This window comes from Opisthorchis viverrini (genome assembly GCF_000715545.1).
Source record: "Opisthorchis viverrini unplaced genomic scaffold opera_v5_381, whole genome shotgun sequence".
NCBI lineage: Eukaryota > Metazoa > Platyhelminthes > Trematoda > Opisthorchiida > Opisthorchiidae > Opisthorchis > Opisthorchis viverrini.
In genome coordinates, this window is record NW_008752041.1 from 69,370 (window position 1) to 87,161 (window position 17,792).

General features: G+C 45.8%; 2 protein-coding genes across 2 annotated transcripts in view; one reads left to right on the forward strand and one right to left on the reverse strand.

Annotated features, from left to right (window-relative positions):
* Positions 1 to 274, forward strand: part of T265_10574 (hypothetical protein) — a gene marked incomplete at both ends in the record, with an annotated part of 21,659 nt that extends 21,385 nt beyond the window's left edge. Inside the window, one exon of the mRNA XM_009176984.1 lies at positions 183 to 274. Coding sequence (XP_009175248.1) covers positions 183 to 274 — 92 coding nt within the window. The remainder of the gene's footprint in view (positions 1 to 182) is intronic.
* T265_10575 (hypothetical protein) overlaps positions 1 to 361 on the reverse strand; it is a gene marked incomplete at both ends in the record, with an annotated part of 3,193 nt that extends 2,832 nt beyond the window's left edge. Inside the window, one exon of the mRNA XM_009176985.1 lies at positions 202 to 361. Coding sequence (XP_009175249.1) covers positions 202 to 361 — 160 coding nt within the window. The remainder of the gene's footprint in view (positions 1 to 201) is intronic.
* Between the last annotated feature and the right edge of the window lie 17,431 nt (positions 362 to 17,792).

Consider the following 17,792-nt stretch of genomic DNA (forward strand, 5'->3'; position numbering starts at 1 on the left):
CATTTCGTGTAGTAGCTGCGTGGAATGACCTTCCTCCGACGGTTGTACATGCTCCTTCTCGAACCCAATTTAAAGCACTATTAGACATTTATTTATGCGAATCCTCGCGCTGGCGAGCATACTGCCCCGCGCTGAGAACATAAAGAGCAGTGCTACACCCTTTTTTCACTTGTGCCTTTCAGGTGAACGACAGCCACTGACCGACAAGAACAAAACCGACCCGGGAAACTTGGGCAAAAGCCTCGATCCTGTGTATCAATCCGTGAATCCGTGAAACGGGGATGGCGTATTTCGTGCGTCCTGAGTAGACAACTTGGTTGGGGTATTCAAGGAGCGGTCTGACGTAGGCCCCATGGGGCATTTAAAAATCCATGTAAGTGATGCAAGAGACGGTGCACCAAATCATCCGTAAAACGGCGAAAAAACATTATGACAAATATGAATATATTATGAATACAAGAATGACTGGTGGGCGGCATAGCGTCTTTTATGATCACTATCCTTGTTTCTGACTTTGTTATGCATTCTCAAGGACAAAGTTTAGCGATGGGATCACAAATGTTCCCGATTTCGCGCAATTTGTATATGGAAGAACTTGAACAGCAAGCTTTAGACGGATTTGGATGTCTACCGAGGGTTTTCGGTGTTAATTAGACTACAGGTATTTTGCGGAAGGTTCACGAATTACTTCAATATCTTTGACACTTTGAACCGTCAGATTAAGTTCTATATAGTGCTGGAGTGCACACACGGAACGCTGTATTTCCTTGACTGCGTTACACACAAGAGAAGCGGAAAGTTAAAAACGATTTTTAACGGAAATCAGCAGATATGGCACTGTCCCTAAACTAAAGCTCGGTATTCCAAAAGGCAGTATATTCTAGTATAGTTCCCAAAATCTTCCACAATGTGCATAGAGGAATTTGATCGACGAGTAGCACAAATTACGGTAAGAAAGTAACTTTTAGACAGCGGATTCAGTGGGTTTAAAAATTGGCGACTAAGATGAGTATTGGTGCAACCACAAAGATCCAACAGGCAGTGTGTAAGAAAAGCAGTCTTTCCATACAAAAGAGGAACATCTGAAGTCATTGGAAGGGTACTGAACGCGGCCAATACCAGAGTAGACTCCCGGGAAATGAAGATGGATAATCACCTTCCGTGCAGTAGGATCAGAAATAGTGCATGAAAAATCGAATGTAACGGCTCCACAAAGATTTGTATAGGCCAGGCAGCTGTGGAATTGCACACCAGAATCGGTGAATATATGCAATGCATTAACAGGCCACTAAGAAACGTAGATGAATATCAGACGATATTCAACTGTTCCACAACAACAAAGAATGCCCCTGAGGGGACAAGTTTGGAAAATGTGAACATTCCGTGAACTAAGATTCACGCCATGATGAATGGCGGCCGAGGAGGTGGCAAGCACCCAGCATTCCAGCGCAAATAGAATAGAGGGCGTACAAGCGACAACCATGTGAATTGTTGTTTTAAATCAGGCGAGATTTCATGAGGGGGTGCGTAGTCGTCGCACAGTGGTATGGGTCTAGAAGTACAAAATCCAAAAGTGGTAGGATTCGTTCAACATCTTTTCCCGACCCCAACTCCGCTGTTCTTACGCTCCTCGATGCACACAGACGAATAAAATCTGGAATGTTCCTCTAGGGTGTCCTTGACAGGAAAAATGAGGCCGCAAAATCGAAAGTCAACATGAAGAAAATCTACCCAACCAATTTAACTTAAGTGTTAGTCATAACCACCAACCAACGTACAGCAAGGTCGAACGGACGCATACTGGGTTGCATGTGGTCAAGGTTGGTCTGCATTTGCTTTTGATGGTGCGGCTCGTGATCCAGTACCATCTGTGGCCACCGATCTTGCACAGCACACGATGGTGCGGCTCGTGATCCAGTACCATCTATGGCCACCGATCTTGCACAGCACATCCGGAGCGGAAATTCATTGACAACACCCTCCACATGTCGTCATGCTTCCAACAGAACCGAACAAGGGGAATCTTGACTCAAGTCGGTGCCAGGTAGGCCAGTTGGGTATAAACTCTCAGGCAAAACGGCTGTTCTTTTGCCCATGATAGTCTCAAAAATCCACCAATTAGGGAAAGCCTGGCCATCAGGAAACATCCCCTCTCGGTTCACCATCAGAGAAAAGCTACCATTTACTGATTTAATTCAGCCACTTCAAATGGGCAGTCTGACTATGAGCTTGAAAACACCCGCCAATGTCTATGAGGAATTTTCTCTGCGGTTGGTAAACAAATTGCATGGCACAGATTTTCATTTTGCTTGAGCCGTCCGTCTGGCTGCCAAGGGTGGGGTACACACCCCAATCAAAAGCAAAAATATCCTTGAGATAATTGTTCGCATTCTATTTGGCCTAACACCTACAGACAGAGCGCGAGTACCAGGTATCTGCCAGTCACTAAAATAGGTAGCAGGTGGTGAAACCCAGTTGTATATACTGGTTTCTCAGGTTTTTCTAAGAGGGGGCATATATATTCTGGACACAACCCATCGCAAAATCAGAGGGGTCAGGCAACCTCTTTGTTCATTGGAGACAAGAATTTCGTCAAGTTCAGAAGCACTCTGAGCAACCAGGAGATGTTGCAGTAGTTGGAAAATATTTCCCTACGTAGGTAGTTCTACAAATGGGAACGGTTGGTTTAAACATAGGCATGACGAGGAATGTCCTAAGATGGTGCCAGTTTCAGAGGCACAAATTCACAAAAAGGCAGATGGAGAGGGGAGCATGTAGCGGATCTGATCGCCTAATAAGCATGTTAAAGAGCATGTGGGGAAAACCAAAACTCCACCTCAATTGTTAAAACCATTGTTGTATTTTGTCAGGTGTTGGATTATTTTTTACCTTTCCTGCAAACTGACATTAATAGCCGCCAACCCCTCCTACCTAAGAAGTTCAGCTTGCATTTAATCGATTAAACAAGCCATGGTTGCACACCAGCCGCCGATCAGCAGAATTAAAAAGCCACCGCTAATGCATGGAAGATACCAGGGGCGGAATAGGGACAACGCTCTTAACATTCCCTTAGTTTATTCCTGTGCCGTATCTATAACGCTCCTTGTATCAAACCTAAGGTGAAAACACAACCATACGATTGACGCTCACCCAAACCGGTTGCCTCCTTAAGCCTCAGATTATCGAGTTCTCCAAACTATCGTTCAGTGAAGTGCCCTTTACGGTGCCTTGCTAACATCCACCTGAAGGAAGCACGAGAGCTGGGATGCCGCCTTGTTGACCAAGTATAGACAGCAGAGGTCGAGATGTAGAGGCCGGGCTTGAACCACTGGACCTCTTGTCAGTAAATGTTTGTCCCAAACCTCAACTTCTCTAACCCAAGCGACAGTTAAGAATAGAGTCCTCATTGTCTTTTGCTCATCAAGCACTAACAGATTTCCACCTTTTCTTAGTTATTGTACTGCTGTTTACCTGGAAAGGAAGCTTGAGCTTTTGTACAGCCGCAAATTTCCAAGTGAATAACAACAAACGATTTTCGTAACCATCTGTGACAGCTTATATATCTAGTACACTGGCACTGCCTCTGTGACAAACCTTCCTTATCCAAACACCTAATAGGCGATTCGCGATTTCATGAACTGGTTACAAAAGCGCGTGCGCACGATTCGGAGGATTGGACCAAGAAGGCTCACAGTTCGTAGTTTTCCCTACCCAACAAAATGGATGGCTGCACAGCCGGAGGAGGGCGGCGCACGATCTTTTTCTTAAGTCGTTCGGCGTCCTTTGTCACCGTCCTTTTTAGCTGTTTTCCGCATTGTGTCAAGGCCCCTAGCCCAGCAACGCCAATATGGTTCCAATACCTTTTTAGAGCGGATGGTAATTTGAACCCTTCCTCGTTGACGGCTGTTCATAGCACATGCACAAAAGTTCTACATCCTCCTTCTTCGATTCATTATCTAGCTGTGGCCTCATCACAACCTTTTTTGGATGGCGGTAGCTTCAATGGAACCAGAATGCTACACATCTATAGGTTTCTTGTTTCCAAGGATTGAAAAGATGTTCGATAACTCCGTTTGCCCCATCAAGGATACAAATGTTCAGAACTTTCCACGAGGTGACGTAGAAATTGCAGTAAAACTACCACGGTTGCTACGCCTAACATGATAGTTTATCTGTATTTCACTAGCCTCCTGACAGCCGTCTTATGTAGCGGTCACTCTCTTGCTCCATCAGCTGTCCATCTGGACTTTCGGTTTGAGTGCCTTACCCTTGGACATAACAATAACCCCAAAACTCATGCTATTCCTACATATCTGTCCGCTAAATACGTTGACTCTACGTCACTGGCTATCCCAATGCACATTGGGCTCGCTCTGCCTAAAAATTCACTTGATACTCTGATAATAGCTGTGTTCTCTTACGCGCTATTTCCACTTCGCCCACCTAAGTAATCCTGGGCAGAAAACACTTCAGGCACCCTAGTTGGTGGATTTTCTCATTTTTAGGCTTGAATTTTCTATTCTCCAATTCGACAAGCTTTGGTATGCAATTCTGAATTTTCAATTGTCGGCCTAAATTATTACATCAAGTGCGCAGGACCGTCTGGTTTTGCAGTGGTTATTTCTCTCGGAGCCCACTGTGGGCGCGCAATTCGCATTTTAATGGCTGCCAGTGGCTTCGCGCTTTGTCTCTGTCAAAACGATGGGAAATTATGTGAAAAAGCTGTTTTTCGCGTTCTCCTTTGTTTTGGGTTTGGAAATAAAAGCGTCACAGACAACGATCACGCGCTTCACGTCAGCGTAAACTCAAGATGCAGTGGCCATTCGCGACCTGAATATGAAAACTTCTGTCGTTGTTGCAAGCAACCCGCCGAAGCCCATGAAACGATCACAGCAAGTATGTTTTTGATTTTTATGATGGTCAGCACACATTATATCTGGCGCAGGGCAATATTTGATAATCACCGATATACCGAGTCACCAATAATAATAATAGCGTATATTCCTAGCTTACGGGTGGCATAAATTCAGGCGTGATGATACGTTTACCGTCAGAATAAGGCATGACTGGGGGGCTTGCGGCTACTGGACAATGCGTGAAAAAGAGGACGATGTCATAAACAGTGGGCAATGTCTGATGAAATAATAACAAGCGTCCCATTTCCCAAACCTGAAGTGAGCATGCTGATTGCGGCCCGATGGGGTCGTTCCAGCCTGAACGCAGCAGACAACTACACAAAGGGGAGGAAGGTAGAACCAATGAGGCATGCTCATTACAAAAAAGGTCGTAGCAGTTGTAGAAACCGAGGAAAACTAGGAAAAGGACATGAAGTCCAGCTAGTTCAAAAATAAAGCCCGCTGGCATGAACTAAGTGCGGGAATCATTACTAGCCATGAGTGACCTTGGGCGTTTGTGCAAACTGCCGGTCACAACAAGCAAAGATGGAGATGGAGATGGGATAATTCGAAGTAGAAGTGAATGACAACTTTTGTCTCAAAAATATGGTTTAACCCTAAACAACGTAGACTCACTTGTGCCATTGTTGCAAGAATGTCAGAGCAAGGGATAGGTTCGAAGGGGGATAGCGCTAATAGATAAGGCCAAACAAGCACCGCATATGGAATTGTACTTGTGAAGGAGACAACCGAAGTTGCCGCAGATAACCAGCATGGGCAAATCCAAAGTGTCGTCAAGTTAGAACGAACTCGTATCAGGGGTGGTTGAGGCCAGGTGAAAAATTTGCTCGTTGTTGCAATTACAGGCTCGACCGATCGAGAGGTTGCGGTTGCGATCCCGGAGATGGTTGCAGGAGTGCCACCACACTGACTATGGTAGTGCCATGCCATCATTACACTGACATACTTCGGTTAATTGGCAGCCCCGTAACAATCGTCAAGGATGTCGCAGTCGGTGAAGCGAGACGCATTTCCGTGGTAGCTGGATCTGGGTTAGGCGTGGAGAGTGACCCGATGGAGTCAGGTTGATGCGGGGCCACGGATGATTTCCCTTCAGTAGGGGCAACATGTGACTGTGTCGTTGGGTTAGTGGTCAGATCAAGCAGACGGCGCAATAAGGTGGCCACTGCTTTTAAGTCCCTCCGTAAATTAAACGGGTTGGGACAGACTTGTGGGTGCACGTAACACGCTCATCTGGGAAATATTAGCGATATGGTGAATTACGAGCTAGCCATCATATTGAGTATGGTAGTCACGGTACCTTCATTGCGGTGCCAAACTTCGTTTCGTGGATAGCCCCACACATGAACACCTTGAATAAGCCGTCTGTTTTATCATTTTAGTTAGGATATTCTTGGGTTCATCGGGGGTTCATGGTGGTTCACTGCTGTCATTCAAACGATGCGACGAGACAGTCATGTCTATTTTGGGGGCTCAAAGTGTGAAAAAGTGTCAAAAAGTTATCCTAAAAAGCACTTTGCTGTGAGCTAGAATGCAGCACGAAATAACAGTAAGTCAAAAGTTGTTACATTTCCTAACTGCTTCAATTAAACGATACTGCCCGATCTCAAAAACGGTACTCGACACTCAGATGCAGATAAAAGGTATGCAATGGACGCGAAATGGTGTGGACATATGTGAGTATGAGGGGCGTGCACTGGCTAGACTGTGCGCAACTAAACTAGCTTGGATATATATCTCAACCAGAGCAAGCTTAGGCCTGAAACACAGGCGCCCGACAAAAGCGGTTTCTGGTAATTATCCTCTTACTTCACTACAGAAGGCGGATTATGGGGTCCATCATTTTGAATGAGTATCTTTTGAGATAGGGCATGCAGTTGAATTGAGTGTTGTCGACCGTGGGGCCTTTTGCATCGTCTTGCACAGGAGGATACGAAGGGGCGGACTTGTTTCGGAAAGATATAGAGGGCATTGAAAAGCTTCCGCACACAAAACGGTGTCACTGGTGGGCCCCTCTCTGCATTCCCACCCAATTTCGTGGTCGATGAGATAATGAGACGAACGATGAAATGCCATATGAAACCGGTTTTCAAATATCTTCTGGAAAAAATCTTATCGACTTGAGTATGCAGATGTTATTCTCATCTTCAAAGGGGAGAAGTCGCAGGGGGTTTTGGATGAACTGACCAAGGCCCATTGGTATACATACACTTTGGTATATATACAAAGTGTCAGCTTACCACAATGGTGTTTGTTCTCAAGCGGTGGGTAGCGTACCGTCAGGCGTTGAAACAGGTGGGTGATGGGGTCAGTCAAGGGAGAAAGGGGGTAGTTGCGGGAGTGCCATCAAACAGGATATAACAGCGGTACGTCATCATTGCACTTTAATACTTCGGTTTCTGGACAACCTCGTCGCGAACTCCATTTTCGAGGTGATTGGGCTGGGATGTGCAGTGCTGTGAGGAGCTAGACATTCTTGGTTGGCTAAGAGAATAACGAGAGGTAGAAAAAGCTTATGTAAGGTCGCAGATACCTTTCTGGTTCAGTTGAAAATCAATAAAGACCTATGAGCTTGAGGAGACATCCGATAGGATAGAGTGCATTCACCGGGAAGAAAATTCCTAACGTTTACCACAACCAGGTTGGTGAAAACAAGTGGGTAAATAAGATAGGATAGTTGTGTTGGTTTCGATAGGAGTGTGACAGATGGGGTCAACAGGCAAAGCCGCCTGGCTCGCGTCACGTTCGCTAGCTAGATCACCTGTGGCGTCAAATCGGTATCAAGTAACGTGTGTATCAGGCTGCAGTACGGGTTGGTCTGTTGTATAACTGTGAGAGCCGGACTGTTTGAGAAGCGGAAACAGGTCGTTTTCAGATGTTTGGCAACTTACTAAATCTTTGCTGTCTTCTTCCATTTGTGCATGCTTGAGGATGCATGTGGCCCTTGGATCTCAGGGCTCAGGTCTACATTACTTGATCTGACGTCTGACAAGCATACACTCCTCTTTGGCTTTAAATTAGCTGCGCCCAATAATGAATATGATTGCCGAATCCCGCAATCAAATCATCGAAGTACACACGGCCCCCTCGTTATCACGAGTAGTGTGGAAGTAGCGAGTTTACTTTTACAGCAGTAACACTCCAACTTCAGCGCGCACATTGGCCGAGAATTTCGGACAGAAGAATTTATAAAGCACTTGGTCAGACAGCCATTACAACTTTGTTCAATTATATTTTACATGATATCGCGGAAGATATGTACGACCCGTAATTGATCGCACATTCGTTTCAGAACCCCTGTCGTGTAAAAGCAGCTTCATGAAACTGGGAACCGGATTGATCAAACATTATATATGTACCGATGCAACCAATGAATAGAAAAATTGTTTTCTAAAAGATGGTTGTGTATTTTTTAAGCATACGGTAGGCAGACGGACGAAGACCTCCGTTGGCCGTCTATGGTCATTGGATTGGGTTTCCGTGCATAATCGAGGGCCCATAATCAGCGTCGCACACAGACACGGATACAATGGTCGCAATAAGTAGTCGAAGTGAGCGACAACGGCTATCGTTATCATGGAGAATACCTCATGGCGGTGTAAAGCAAGCAAATATCAATGACCGATTTTCCTGGGTGGAATTTCCATTAGATATTCTGTAGAGGTTATTTTATTCTAAGTGAACACCGAAAGACCCAAAACATGCTTAAGTGCGATTTCGTGCTTCATCTCGCGTGAACCTGCAACAAAATGCGAATCCGTGATGGTCCGTGACCTTGAGCTTTCGGTCGCCTAAAAAACGTTGAGCAACATGTCACCAGAAGGGCAGTTGGATTAGACTAACTCCCCATAAAATTCACAACTTCGAAAACCCAACGGTTTTGGCAAAAATAACTTGGGTCGGCTTCTAGTGAGCAGCATTTCTCTGAGTTGAAAATTTTAACGCGTCTCAGTAACACCGTTGAATATCCATTGTTGATTCCGTCACGCCCAACTACTTTATTATTCACGTCACGTCGCTTTAGTATCACCGTCGCTCTTGCTCTGCTGTCCAGCGTAATTAGGTAGTGGTGACCTTAGAGACCTGCTCCTGGCATATCCTCGTTTGTCTCCCGTCTCTTTTTGTGTAACTTACCTGTTTTCCTGCATTTCTCAGCCCCCGGCCGTTGACATGATCATGCTTTTATTCCAACAGTAAAATGATCGTGTCTGAAGTGATCCTACCCTCCATATTAGAAAATAAATCGTTATTACACCCCGGATTTTCACCTGCTTCTTGGACGAGAAACTGACCTGGCTTTGCGTTTACCGTGACCTTTTATGCCCTTGTGCTTCCCGTCCTTTATTTTCTCCACCCCACGAGTTATTTCCAAATCTGAAATCAGACCTGTAATGACCGCATCAGGCCCATGTGTTTCCAGATCCCCAGGGGTGCATCAGACCACTTCAGCCACTGAATCTAATGAACATGTGAACTGAATTGAACGGTCTGCTGAACGTTGCTAGGCTATTTTGTAATGGCGTCCAAGGTCCAGTTTCGCTAAGTCGACCTTGACTCTAGAACTCCCAGGTTAGTGTGAGGTCTCGTCAATTGTGTGTACATCATACTTGACGTCATTCTACAGGAATCTGGACCACTTTTTTAACTAATCCAATAGTCATTAGTTTCCACAGGGGACAGAATCTGGTCTTCGCACGAAATATAGATAAACTACCTTCCAGTGCACCTGGTCGGAAGACAATTTTCGGTCTTCTTTACTGGAAGTCAACTGCTATACAGGGCTCCGTTTTCTCCCGCGGCTAGTTCCGCATATTTTGGCTGAGCGCACAAGTTCAGCCACACTCACCTGCCGGTCTTGTGCGCGCATTCATGGTTTCGTGACTTACCTTAGTTTCTCGTGCTAAGCGGAGTCAGTTTTTTTCAGTACATCTAAGCAAATCCCAGGAGCCCCTGTTACAACGAAGTGAAAACAACGCCGTGTGAAAAACGTCTTTGTGTTCTGTAGTCAAGGTATTGAATGCCCTCCTTGAAGATCTACTAACATAACCTTAGCTCACTCATTACAGTTTTGCTCACCGAACAATGCACATGTATCGTCAGGTACCGGAGGCGATGACAAATTCATTCTCATTGAAATATTTCAATTGTTCCATGAGGAGAGAACCGGAGAATAAAAGTGGTAGCATGTGTTCAACAGTGCTAGCGACTGCTTGACAGAGGCATATCTTAGGGCATCATTAGCCGTTGACGAGTTGATTCTCATGGTCTTCATGCAGGCAGCTGCCGATGGGTGTTTTCATTCTTTGCTGCAAGGATCACCTATCGGTGATCCATTCAACACAGGGCTGTCCAAAAAGGACTACGCGAAACAGGCGGTCTTCTGGCAGCAACAAGATATTCCAACAAACATAACTTGTGAATTGTGAATAACTTTTCCTTCCTAGAATCTCAACATAGTCTATTCGATGTTCCCATCAGACCCGGCCAGTGCTCAGAAGAAACTGATGGTCAAAGGCTGACAGCTTTCGTACATCATGTACCCATGGAGACCACGTTTCTTGTCCAGTATGAATCGCAGTGCCGCAGTGCAAACTCTTCCTGGACAGAAACTGATGTCACGCGAGCGCAAAAGCAGCTCTGGCCTTCCCGATTCGAGAATAGACCTCGTCTCCAGACGATGCACCAGAGCTGCTCACATAAGCAGAAATATTCACCATGCTGTGCACACCAGGGGATCGCCATGCTACGTCCACTATCTTTCGATAAAATGAAGTAGGTGCATAAAACGTATCCAAGTTTTCGGAGAGCTGGCTGTACTAGGGTTACTCAGCACCAAACGGTGCGTTTATCTCCTACACTTATTTGTTGTTAGGGCTGTGGATGTAAGGTTTATGATGGGTCACTAGCATTTTATCCACATACTTCAGGAATGTGAATTTTCAACGGACCTGGTGGCTCGTATACCGGGTTTCTTTGCTAGGATTTTCACCGCCACAGTGCATATAGCCTATTCACTGCTGTTGACTGAATGACAGTGCAGGGGTGGATGGAAGAAATCGTTCAGCTGTAGCATCCTTCCGGTGCCTAGCTGCCATGCCACATGAGGGCTGGGATACTGCCAGGTCGCCGAAGCCTAGACAGGGGAAGTCGAGTGGCAGAGGTCGGGTCCAAACCATGGCCAATAAATTCACGCTCTAACCACTTGGTCCATCTCGCCCCCGGGGTGGAGGTATTCGGCCCAGTTCACTAACGAAATACCTGAGCTGTTAGTTTATGTGTCCCAGTATTTTCAGGCGATTTTAACGTATGGTAATTGGTTGAAACTGTTTAGGTCGCGAATTTACTGATCATAGTCTGTGGTTCGAACCCGCACTAAAATACACATGGGATAGGCATCTTCGATGGAAGACTTGCACATGCGCGTGCGGGTCAAAATCAAGGAGACCAACACGATACAAAACCCAAGGCTCTAGTGTGGTTACAGAAATAATAAAACTATCCACCAATTATTGCATCGCAGTTAACTTGTCAGACGTACCATTGAGTAAAGAGTAACGTTCAGTAGAAAAGGGACAAATTCGCTCTGAACAAAAAATTAATAAGAGAGGAGGAACTAATCCCTAGTGTTGAATCGGTTTTCCATAAGCGTCCTTCAGCGGAATCTGAGAAGCTACGGATACAGGTCCTAAGATCCCAACAACTGGCTCCGAATATTGCAGCACTAAAACGGAGAGCGTTGAACACAGACACACAGATAGTAATATCGTTACGAAGGCCGATAAAGGTAAAGCCACACTGATAAGATTAAGCAGTATCTCACCGATCAACCCTATGGACAACTTACCAGTGGCACTATTACTTCAATAACGCATGAAAGGTGGCAGATTTGGATGGGCGAGATGGCTCGACCGGTTGCAGCGCGAATTTGCTGACTGGAAGGTCCACGCTTCGAACCCGACCTCTGCCTCTCGACTTCTGTAGTGGGAGTCGATGACTTAGTTAATCGATTATTAATCCGTTGAGTAGAATGAGAAGACTTCGCCTAAGGATAGGCTTTAATCAACATATAAGCACAGTATAGGTTGAAACACAAGTGAAAGTGAATTAATGGAAATAGCAGTAAAGCGTAACTTTCACTGCATTCACTCCGGCAGGCAAAATGTCAGTTGAACCTAACAGAAATGTGTTGTTGGTAACAGAAAATGAACGTAGTGCGGATGAACAATTGAAAATGGTTAAAGTAATTTTTAGTATTTTGAGGGTCTGAATGGAACACTGAAATAACGTTTCGTCGTGGACGCAAGAAAGTTTGTAACACCTGATCTAGACTTCGCGGCTACGTAAATTGTAGGGACGAGTGCGTTGCTGTTGCATCAGAAGATTCTGAGCATTTTCTGATATGCTCGTTTTCGGTCTGTTTCGAATCTCTGGTAATATTCCAGCATTTCCTTCACTGTTGTTATCATCCGATAACATTTGAGACTCGAGCTGAACATTTTCTGATCCCCTATCGCCACCTGCGGGTGCGAGTTGACGGATGGAAACTGTTTGGTCCCTACCGTCTTTGAGCCGAATATGGGCATACTCAGGATTGCATTCTAGTAACGTCGCTTCTTCCACAATTGGGTCATATTTTGATGTGCGGTCAAACGACTTCACAAGGACAGGACCTGGTGATGTTAGCCAGCTAGGCAGAGATGGTCCGTACGATGATCGACGCTCGTGAACAAACATTCTCTCATGTGGCGTTGAATTAGTAGCCGTACAGAGTAACGACCGAATGGCATGCAGAGCATCGATGAGCATATGTTCCCAATGTCCAACGTCGAGATTACGAGATGTTAGACCGAGTGTGATAGCTTTCCAAAGCGTTCCGTTTAGCCGTTCCACTTGTCCGTTGCCCTGGGGGTTATAGGGAGTGGTTCTGCTGGTAGCTATATGCCTGCTATGCAGAAATTCTTTGAGTTCGACGGACATGAATGAAGGGCCTCGGTCCGAGTGAATATAGGCTGGCATACCGAATATTGAAAACAGTTGACATAAACAACTGATGAGTGTCGATGCTTTCATATCCGGACAAGCGAAAGCAAATGGGAATCGCGAATACTCATCTATGATCGTTAGCAGATATTTGTTACGAGTAACCGAAGGTAAAGGTCCTTTAAAGTCGATGTTCAGGCGTTCAAACGGCCGGGTAGCCTTTATTAGTTTTCCCTGTATATGACGATGAAACCGAGGTTTTATTTGCGCACATACCCTGCACTGTGCGCCAACGGCCCTAACTTCGTTCAACGAATATGGGAGATTTTTCGATCTGACAAAGTGAAACATTCTTCGGACTCCGGGGTGGCATAACGAGGTATGTATGGTCAGCAGTTCGGAAGAATTAGACACGGAGCTACAAAACTGGCGGGATAGTGCGTCGGCAGCTTGATTCTCTTTGCCCGGACGATAAACGACATCATAACTGAAGGGAGAAAGTTCGATGCGCCACCGTAGTACCTTATCATTTTTAACTTTACCTTTATGGTTAGTATCATACATAAAGGCAACAGATCGTTGATCCGTTATCAACTTGAAGTGATTACCAATGAGGTAATGTCGCCATTTTCGTATAGATTCAACTACTGCATACGCCTCCTTTTCAACAGCGGAATGGCGTTGCTCAGATGGAGACAGTGTTCTGGAGAAAAAGGCCACTGGTCTTCCGTTTTGATTTAGGGTGGCTGCGATTGCCACATCAGACGCATCTGTCTCGACTACCAACGGTTGTGTGTAGTCGATAGAAACAACCAGGGCGTTAGCCAGTTCCGATTTCAGTACATGAAACGCCGTTTTCACCGATTCAGGTAGAGGAAATATTTGGTTGTGCACGAGTGGATAAATTTTATCAGAAAAATGTGATATCCAGTGCGAATAGTATGAAAACAACCCGATCGCTCGCTGTTGGGATTTTTGGTTACTGGGTAGCGGAAGATTGCGGAGTGGTTGCAATCTATCGGGGTCTGGTTTGATAGTACCTTTAGATACTTCATAACCTAACAACCGTACAGTTCTTGTACAGATTGTACTCTTTGCTTCATTGAAAATGAGTCCGAAACGCCGCGCCACTTCTTTGAACTTGGCTAAATTAGCATCATGTTCTTCCATAGACTTACCACATATAGTGACATTGTCTATATATGCAAAAGTGTCAGCCAGTTTCTCTTTGGCAATGATTTCATTAATTGTGCGTTGGAAACAAGCAACGCCGTTCGTCACACCGAAGGGTATCCGACAAAATTGGTACAAATTGCCATCAGCCTCGAAAGCAGTATATTTACGTTCGTCGGCGCGGATAGGAATTTGATGATAGGCACTGCGTAGGTCGAGTGTGCTGTATAATTCATAACAAGCGATCTTTTCTATCATTTCATCGATGCGTGGGAGTGGATACGCGTCCAGATACGTATAACGGTTAATTGTTTGACTATAATCAACCACCATTCGTTTCTTGTGACGCTCGTTGGTTGTGACCAAGACTTGAGCGCGCCATGGTGACGTTGATGGCTCTATAACTCCATCACGCAACAGGGTATTTATTTCCTTGCGAATAAAAAGTTGATCAGGAAAAGACTGACGTCTGGTTTTTGTCGCGACAGGTTTACACATTGGTGATAGATTCTGGAACAAAGTCGGTTCAGGAACCTTAGCAGCTGTCAAATTGCAAAGGGAAACAGGTGGTCGGGAACCGCCGAATGGTATTTCTAATCCCTCGTGCAGGTTGAGGAAGTCGTGACCGAGCAACACATCAGCACATAGATGCGGCAGAACGGATAGCCTGACATTTTTGTAATCGAAGTCTTTTAGCTGTAGGTGCACCAGACAATGTCCAAGGGTATCACTCACAAAAGATGTGTTAGCCATAGAGATTTTGCTTCTTGATTCAAGTACTCGCCAGCTATACTTATTGACGACTGATGCTGAGATATAACTCTCAGAACTACCAGTATCGACTAGGGCTTGGAGACGGACACCGTTAACATGAACATGGCTAATCGCTCGTTGTAGGCATACGGGAGCAGACGCAACAGTAAGCGCCGACAACAAAGATTGAGTAGTCGCCGTCTGTGGCTTGATTTTCTGTTTGGAACGACAAACTGACTGAAAGTGACCCTTTTTACCACACAGCTTGCATATGGCATCTCTGGCGGGACAGGCTGTTCGCGGATGTCGGCTATAGCCACAAAAGAAACATTTATTAGTTACCGCAGAAACCAGGATTGTATCTTCTGACTGGGCTGTATCTTGAATTAAGCCACTTTGTGGAGCAGCGTTGCAAGGGTTGGATGAGATGGGTACTTGATACGACAATGCCTGTTTGTATGCCGATTCTAATGCTTTAGATTTTTCTACGGTTTCACGTAGCGTCAACGTATGGTGCTCCAACAACCTCTGGCGGATTTGAGTAGACTGAATGCCCGATATAAATGCGTCCCTGATAGCTTCGTCACGACGTACATCGCCTATCACACTTTGATAATTACAATCAACAGCTAACGTCCGTAACTTTTGCACATACTGATCGAGTGTTTGCTCATTGTCTTGTTTGCATGTGTGAAGAACGTGTCGAGCGAAAATTTCGCTTTTGGTGGGGGCATAGATTGAACAAAGAGTATCGACAGCTTCTTCGAAAGTGGTGCACTCAGAAACGGATTTATAGACAGAAGGGGAAAGATAATTGATCAAAAGTTCCAGTTTGTCCGGATTATGCGTCTCAATACAAGATAAAAAGTGGGAGAATGTACGATACTAGTGAGTTCATTGGTCGGTTGCATCAGGAGCGTGTGGATCCGCGTAAAATCTGGCTGGTTGAGCAAAGCGTTCCATGGATGAAAAATAATATGTTGAATGTAGTGGAGTGGGAGTCAATGACTTAGTTAATCGATTATTGATCCGTTGAGTAGAATGAGAAGACTTCGCCTAAGGATAGGCTTTATATATAAGTACCTTCCTTCGAGTGGCATGGAAGCTAGGCACAGGAAGAGTGTTATATCTGAATGACTATTATTATTATCATTATTATCATAAAATCGTTGTTGACACTGATGCCTTACTACCATACAACCAGAGTTTACCTGACTATATTTAAATTCCTATAGTTGAAGGAAGCGGAGTGGGGGGCGTAGGAAAGAGCACCCGGTGCTTGCCTATCGCAATCGCCCTAAGGTGCCAAGTTATCAGCTTGAAAATGTGAAAAGAAACTGATAGTATGAAGGTCATTGGTCGATCAGCCGCGACCTATCACAATGTCCCAGCCGGGTGCAGTCGAATCACGGGCCGTACCAACATTTGATCTTCATGGAGAGACTGGACCTTACTGTTTTAGGACAGTGTGTACCCGACGACCCATTGAGCTATCCGCACGACATTCACAGTCATACCAGGTTGGTCAATGGTTACGTCTGACGAACAGTGTCCTGCTCCTGTTCGAACATGTTTGACAACGTGTTCCGTAGGAATGGTGTGCATTTTTAGCCAAACACCACAACCTTGCGGTCAGGCTTTCGACCCGAATGCTTCGGTTTGCGACCATAATCCTCCTGCCTAGGTGTGGGCGTCCTTAAAGGCTGTCAGGCTCGCTCAAGCAATGAACATCAGGCCGAACACAGACACTCTACGTCTCGGAGAAATATCCCAACCGGTCTCGAATATAACTTGATGCGACCTTGAAGTGTGGTGGACAAATAAAGTCAAAGAAATGAAAGGGACACAGGAAGTTGATAATGCCCGAAGGTTATTTCCACTGCTCCGTGCGACCGGTCCCCGGAAACCATCAAGAATCGGGACGGAGTGACCATCTTGAACAAAGAAGAACGCCTCAATCGTTGGGCCGGACACTTCGGACATCAATTGTCGTGGCCACCAGCTGCCACTCACCTGGAGCTCACAGCTGACGTAGAACCCTGAACGGCGAACGTGCAACCATCTATGGCCTCAAAGGCCATAGAGGCCATAGAGGCTCTAAAGTACCACCGAACTTCTGATCCGGATGACCTCCCACCCGCCTTGTTCTAAGACGATGATGAAGTCCTCAGTCAGCGCTTATCTGATCTGTTTTCCTGCATTTCGGAAAAGGAGTTTGTTCCAGACTAACTCGGGGGTTGGTGGAGCCGGTGAGGGCGCCCGTTTTCAAAAAAGGGCTCGTAGTGAGTGTGTTAACTAACCACAGGGAGATCAGCTTAACCTTGGTTTTAACGAGGCTGCTGGCATTACTTGTGCTTCGTCGTTTTATAGTGGCTCGCGGTACACTGACTCGAGAACAGCAAGCGGGGATCCGGTCTGGTATAGGTTGCATTGACCGAATCTTCACACTCCGTCAGGTGCTAGAACAACACCATCATCATCATCATCATCATCATCATCATCATCATTGTCAGCTGTAATAACCGCGTACTCGTCGCACAGTGGTTGCAGCTGACGCAGTTTCGTTCACCGATGATTTGGGGGGAAGTGGTAAGTAGCTGCTCAAGTAGCTGGGCGAGATGGACCAAGTGGTTAGAGCGCGAATTTGCAGACCGGAAGGTCCGTGGTTCGAACCCGACCTCCTCCACTCAACTTCCCCTGTCTAGGCTTGGGCGACCTGGCAGTATCCCAGCCCTCGTGTCTCCTTCGTGTGGCATGGCAGCTAGGCACCGAGAAGGTGCTACAGCTGGACGATTATTTTAAGTAGCTGCGCATTGCAGGCGCGAGCTGGTAAATTGTGCATAAATCCAGCATTGTCCGTGAGCTGTCAAGTGGGGGGTGTTGGAAAAGGAGCTATGCATTGAAGGCAATAGCTTTGATGCACGAGCGCCATTGAGGGCGCGACTGGGCCATGTCTGACAATGTCTCCAG